The sequence below is a fragment of the Acinonyx jubatus genome, chromosome C1 (genome assembly GCF_027475565.1).
Source record: "Acinonyx jubatus isolate Ajub_Pintada_27869175 chromosome C1, VMU_Ajub_asm_v1.0, whole genome shotgun sequence".
Classification (NCBI taxonomy): domain Eukaryota; kingdom Metazoa; phylum Chordata; class Mammalia; order Carnivora; family Felidae; genus Acinonyx; species Acinonyx jubatus.
The window spans coordinates 199,672,373-199,678,968 of record NC_069381.1 but is presented as its reverse complement, the minus strand read 5'-3'; the positions used below and the strand labels follow the sequence as shown (position 1 = coordinate 199,678,968).

At 57.7% G+C, this 6,596-nt stretch overlaps 1 protein-coding gene across 1 annotated transcript; it reads right to left on the bottom strand.

Moving 5' to 3' along the window:
- Positions 1-619: 619 nt before the first annotated feature.
- On the bottom strand, positions 620-3,133 carry CDK5R2 (cyclin dependent kinase 5 regulatory subunit 2). The gene has a single exon (XM_027050390.2). The coding sequence runs from the start codon at positions 2,921-2,923 to the stop codon at positions 1,811-1,813; it is 1,113 nt and encodes a 370-aa protein (XP_026906191.1). The 5' UTR covers positions 2,924-3,133; the 3' UTR covers positions 620-1,810.
- Positions 3,134-6,596: the final 3,463 nt, after the last annotated feature.

The following is a 6,596-nucleotide window of genomic DNA, read 5'->3' as shown; positions in this document are numbered from 1 at the left end:
CAAAGAATGGCTCCTGTCTCCCAGGCTGCCTGTGTCCTACCTAGCCTCCCTGGGGATAAGGGGCCAGGTTTGAATCTTAAGCAGGGATGGACTTCCCAAGGCTGTCCTGGGTGGGCGTGTGACTGAAACGGCCTTGAAACAAGGGTGTGGAGCTGAGTGTGACAGTCAGGCCCCACCTGAGAGTGGTGAGCACAGACTTAGGCCTGACTGGACTCTAGACAGTATATATAGTGGGGAGAGGTGGAGGAAGAGAAAAGCAGCAATCATAACTAGCTAGTTCTGCTTCAGTGGACTACTTTGTAAAGGGAACCACTTTTGCTGTCCTCATCACGTAATCCCTAAATAGCCTGTGCATTAATGAAGAGCTAGATGAGACAAGATGGAGGTGGAGTGGGTGAGGGGATTCAGCTTTATCACCAGGCCTCAACCTTTGGCTACTTTACTCTCTGTAAAACGGAAGCCAATGCGGGGGGCGAGGGGACGGAAAGAGTAACAGTTCTCAGGTACCCACCTTCCCCACGAGGCCCGTGGGGGTCCTCCTGCCGTGCCTGTGACAGTTTCACTCCTGCTCCCGCTCCCTCCCTCCTGGGGCCCAAAGAAAGGCCGGCGCAAAACCATCTGCAGGCGCTTCCAGCGCTTTATAGTTCTCTCCGGGACAGACGGACAGACAGACAATGCAGCCCGCGCCGTCGGCCCGCATCATTGGCACCTTGGACACGGCACCAGGCCCAACCCAGTCCCTGGTACCCTCCCGGGAGGATTCCGGTCCGGCCTCAAATCAGCACCTCAGACAGCTCCCAGCCCAACACCCATCCCTCCCCCCTCCCTCTGGAAACCAAATAAATTAAAAGGTGGGGGGAACAAAAACACCTAAGGATAAGGAAGAGGAGGTGCCCCTCCCCCAGTGTAAGAAGAGTTTCTGTCTCCTCCCATCCTTCCGCTGAGGCGCCGCCGCCGCCGGGGTGGCCTCCTAGGTTGATTTTGCTCCCAAACCTCAGCCTCTTGAAGCCGGCATCTCCCCCACCCCCCAACTCCCGGCATGCAACACGTTGGAAAAGGTAGGGAGAGGAGGTGGGGGTGGGGCGAAGGACCATCCAGGTGGTTGTCTGGGCTCCTAGGGCTGCAGTTTCTCGCCGCACCTCAGTCCGTTCAAATCAAGAATTAATAGTCCCTTTGGTCTGGGAAGAGGGATATGAGGGCTCAGTCGGGGGAAGAAATGCAAGCTGACATAGGTGGGGGTGGGGGGGAGCAGACAGGAGGGAAGAGGGTGACACATGCCAGAAGGGAGGAGAAAAAGAGAACAAGAAGGGGAGCTGGGGACACAGGTGCAGAAAGAGAAACGGGAGCAATGAGAGATAGTCAGGTGGGGGGTAAGATGGAGACGGAAATACACACCCAAGGTACCGAAAATGGAAAGGCAGAGAGGGAGATGGGAAGGCAGACCGGAGGATGAAGGTAGAGGAAGAAGGCCGGGAAATGGTCAAGACCAAGGGACATGGACTTAGAGACGCACACAGAATGGAAGGAGGAGACCCAGGTAGAATTGAAGACATGGGGCATAGGCAGACAGAAAGGGTGAGGTTGGGGGTTCCCCTCCCACGCGCATCCCCCACCCTATGCCTAGCATATTCAGAGCCGCGGCCTCTGGCGTCCTGGCCTCCACCTTCCCCTGCGGGACAGGGGCGGCTCCTCCTCCGGCCGCGGCGCGGAGCGGCGATAACAGCGGCGGCGGCTTGATGGTCCCGGGGGCTCCGAGTGCGTGTCAGGGGCTGGGATGGGGGTGGGGGGCGGGCGCGGCCCTGGGAATCCCTTAGCGGTCCAGGTTCATAGTCCAGTGCTTGGCTCCGGTCGCGCAGCTGTCCCTGGCGGCCGAGGAGGAGGAGGGGGCCGCGGGCGCGCCCCCGCTGGGTGGACCCCCGGCGCCGGCGGCGGCCTCGCCCTCGTTCTTGAGGTCTTGAAAGACCTGCGTGAAGAAGTGGGGGTCGGCGTTGAGCCGCAGCATCTGGGGGCTGAGCCGCTGGATGAGGCGCAGGCAGCGTTGCCAGAAGCGCTCCTTGTCGGGCTCCACGAGGAAGGGCTTGAGCGGGTATGAGATCTCGTTGCCCATGTAGGAGTAGGCGAGGTAGAGGCAGGTGAGGAAGGCGGCCTGCAGCTCGGCGGCCGACGCCAGCTCATCCCCGCGCAACGACTCGCGGCACAGCAGGTACACGAACACCAGGTTGGCGGGCGTAATGAAGGCCTGGTCTTGCCAGCCCTGCAGCAGCAGCGAGCGGTCCACTCCGCGGAACCAGCCCACCAGCTCGCCCGGGCTCAGCTCCTTGAGGCGGTAGCAGCGTCGGCACACGAAATCGCCCAGGCAGCGCAGCAGCTCGCCGGTGGACGCCTGCACGATGACCCGCCGCGGCGAGCCTCCAGGCACCGGCGGCGCCGCCTGCGGGGCTGGGGGTGGCGGCGGTGGAGGCTTGCCCCCACCGGAACCCGGCGGCGGGGCGGCCCCGCTGCCCCCCGACGGCGGCTCGCAGGTGGCAGCGGCCGCGGGCACGGTGGGCACCGGCACCGCCAGTGGCTTGGTGGCGCCGCCGCCGTCGGGGGGATCCCGACCCTTGCGGAGAAGGTTCTCGCGGTTGCGTTGCTGGACCAGGGGGTCAGGGCCAGTGGATGCCGGCTTGGGCGTCACCTTCTTGCTGCCTTTCTTCTTCTTGGCAGATGCGGCCACCAGGCGCTTCCAGGTCAGCGCCGAGATGAGCACTGACGGCCGCTTGAGCCGGCTCTCGCCTTTGCCGCCCTTGCCTGCTGGCGGCGCCCCGTAGCCCCCCAGCGCCTCGTCCCCCGCGGGCGGCGCTTTCTTCTTCTCTTCGGGCAGCCCGCCGGGCCTCCGGCCCTTGGCCGAAGAGGCGGGGGATAGAGACAGCACCGTGCCCATCCTGCAGAGCGGGGCCGGCGCCCGGGCCCCGGCGGGAACCGCGGGCGGCGCCGCTGTCGCCGCCGCCGCTACTGCAGCCCCCGGAGACCCGGCGGTTGGGGGCCTAGCCCCGGCCCGGGCGCGGGAACGGGCAGGGGAAGGTGGTTGCTTGGCTGCTGCGCGGCGGTTGCTCGGGGTCTGAGCTGCGCCAGCTGCAGCGTCAGCCCCACCCCTTGGGCCCGGTCTTTAGCAGCGCCGCGCCCCGCCTCACGCAGCCAATCCTCGCCCGAATTGCCCTTGTGACCGGCAGCTCCTCTGACCAATAGAGCTCGCATGCCTATCTCAAGTCCCGCCCCACCCCCTACCCTCTGTCTCTGGTCCTTTCCCTTCACCAGAAAGGGGAAAGGAGGAGGAGGTGGCCCTGGTTCCAAGGGCCTCCTCAGGGTCAGAGCTGGGGAGAGGGGACTGGCTGCTCTCCACCGCCCCAAGTCCTAAGGCCCTGGGTCAGCTTGTTTTAATGCATTGGATCGTGGTAGCAGAGAAGCAGTGGGAAGAGACTCTCCACGCTGTTGATTATGTGTTGGGGGGGCGGGGTGGGCAGTGAGTACCTTCATTAAGGCGCCCGGGCACCTGCTGGGTCGAACTGCTCTGGCTTCCCCAATCTGGCCATAGGTAGATTATCTCTTCGCTGTCCTCCCCTGCCTTTGTCCCATGAAGCCACCACCGGGGAGGTTGTGGAGGAGTGCAGCAGGTGCATTCTTGCTCTGCCTGTGATGGGGTGCTGGCAGGGCCCCGACCTTCCAGCAGGTCACAATCCCCTCCTTGGGGGCCTTTGCTCTGGGGATGGCAAGACCCTCAGATATATATTCCTGAGTCTACTGTTTGCTGGCCTGATTGTCTGCAGCTGAGTCTGTGGGGAGAGGCCCTAGGCTTCGGTCCCTGGGTGGCTCCTCTTGTGTTCTTCTCCCTCACCAACACACCCTGATCCCACATTTGGGTGGGTGATGAATGATTGGTTCCTGGGGTAAATGCTAGAAATTGGATGGATTGGTCTCCTCGGGCTCAGACAGCAGACAGCGCCTCCTGTGTAGAGGGAGGCCCAAGCCCAAGAGGTTTGGCCCAACCTTCAGCCCAGCCCTGGGTCCAGGTTGAGATGGGTTTTCGTTGTTAAATTCTTCCTGCCATTCATGTCTGAGCCGTCCCCACTCTCAGCTGCAAGATATTAGGCTAGGTCCTGCCCATTGCTCTCTGGGTCTCTCTGTTTCCTCCTCAGCACCCATAAGGCCTTGTCCTCTGGGCCTTACCTGCACATCCAGGCTGGTTCTGGGTCTGTTCTGTCTGCTTTATGGGACAGTGTCCACTCTTCTCCAGGCTTGCTCCCTGTGGCTTCCCAACACAGAAGTCTTCAGTGGGCCTTGGAGGTAGGTATGATGGGGAGAGAAGCCCTTGCTTAGGGATTCAGCAAAATCCTCAGAATTATCCCTGGAATCACCTCCATGTTCTTCATAGACCACCAAAATGACTTCCAGGGACTACCGCTGTCAGGGTTTGTGTGTATGAGTATGTGTGAATGTGGTTTGTTCCGTATAGGCTGTTCCAGAATCGCCTTGGGCTGCAGTTTCTGCCACCAGAGGCACTGGCTTTTCTCTGCTCTCCCACAGCCCCTGCTCACGCACACCTTCCTGGAGGCCTATGGTGTGGCTGTCTTGTTTCCCTATCTCTTTACCACCATATGCACACAGACTTGTACCCCCTTCCTGACTCAGCACCCAGTGAGCACTTTCTCAGCAGAGTCTCTCCTGCTCCCTTACATCTGATCATTATACTTTTGCAGCCCAGATGACCTACCCAACCTCTTCTTCTCCCCCTAGTTGCAAAAAAGCGTTCCCTCTTTTCAGCTTCTATAATTGGTCCCACTTCCTCCTATAAGGGCTTCTGAGTCAGCCTTTATCTGGCACCCAAGGAACAGTAGGCTCACCAGTAGTTAAGGACAGGTCCCACTGAGACTGAGTTGCCCTAGCAGAAACACGTGGATCTGAACGGCACGTGGATCCTCCCAGTTCTGCTCCCGGGAGTCCCTCATTGACGCAAGGCCTATTACTGGTGTCACGTAGGACAAGATCTTCTATGCAGCACCCACAGATGTTGCCATCATGGTACCTCCACTCCAGGCCCGGTTGTGACTTCCTATTGTCCTCTGGGTCAGAATCAAGAATTTTCTTCCCTGCTTCAGGGTCCCCAAAACAGATGCTTTAAAAGGTCTTACTCCCTTTCTCATTTTTCACCTTGTCCTGCCTCAGACCCTCTCTCTGGCTCACACACTTTCCACCCTCCTCCTTTGGTTATCCCTCTTGAATCTCTGAGCAACTACCCCTGGGCCAGAGCCCTCCCTCAAACTACTACCTTGCCTTCTTCTGACAAACTCCACCTCTTTCAAGAAGCCTTTTTGGACTGATCGGAAGGGACCTAATGCTCTTCCTGAGGTCGATCTTTCTAAACTCTTTCCTCAACAGCAACTGCTACATAACAACTTGGTTAATTAAAGGCTGAGCTCTGAGTCCTGAATCAAAGATACGCAAAATGAATATGGATGAAAAAGTTTTTAATTTTATTTATCTTGAGAGAGAGAGAGCAGGGGAGGGGCAGAGAGAGAGGGAGAGAGAGGATCCCAAGCAGGCTCTGGGCTCCCGATGCAGAGCCTGACTGAGAGCTCAATATCACAACTCAGAGATCAGGACCTGAGCCAAAACCAAGAGTCAGATGCTTAACTAACTGAGCCACCCAGGAGCCCCTATGGATGGAATTTTTAAAGGACAAGGAGACAAAATAATCAAAACAGATCTTAAAACAACAGCATTTCTGTTATTAAAAAAAAGACAACAACATTGGGATGCCTCGGTGGCTCAGTCAGTTAACCGTCTGACTCTTGATTTCAGCTCAGGTCCTGATCTTATGGTCATGAGTTTGAGCCCAGAGTCCAGCTCACTGACAGCTCAGAGCCTGGCTGGGATTCCCTCTCTTGCCCTCTCTCTCTCTGCCCCTCCCCACTCTCTCGCTCTCACTCTATCTCAAACTAAATAAATCAACTTAAAAACAAACATTTACGGAGGAGAGAAGGAAATTATGTCTCTACAGGGATGGAGGCCAAGGGGAATAGGTATAGTGAAAAGAGAAAAACTTCAGGGAGAAGATGGGCTTTATAGAAGGGTGGTGACTTTCCCACCGCATCTGCAAGTGTACTTTTCTAGTTGGGTTATGTTTAGGGTCTATATTCTGTGATTGATTCAATTATCTGTATTAGTATCTGTATGCCACGTCTCCTCTGTCCATTTCTCATGGATGCGGGTGCTCCTCTGGGACAGTGCTGGCTGTATTAGACTCCCAGAGATGAGAACCCCGCCTCCCCCAGACCAGGCTCCTTGTCTGTCTCCATCACTCTGTAGATTTTTTAGAACAGTGCCCTGTCCAGATAAACGGTTATTCCTGCAGCCTCTTTAAGGCAAGAACTGCAGACCTCAAAACAAGAATTGGAGGGCTTAGACCAGGGTATTAGCCTGTGTAGGAACACAGCCTTATTGATGAGGATTACCACCAATTTCACCTGAGAGATGAGCCCTTCACTGACCCCCACCCCCGGGAAGATGAGCCCCATCTTTAAGGGAACATTTCCAGGCATTGCTGCTCAGACTCTTCT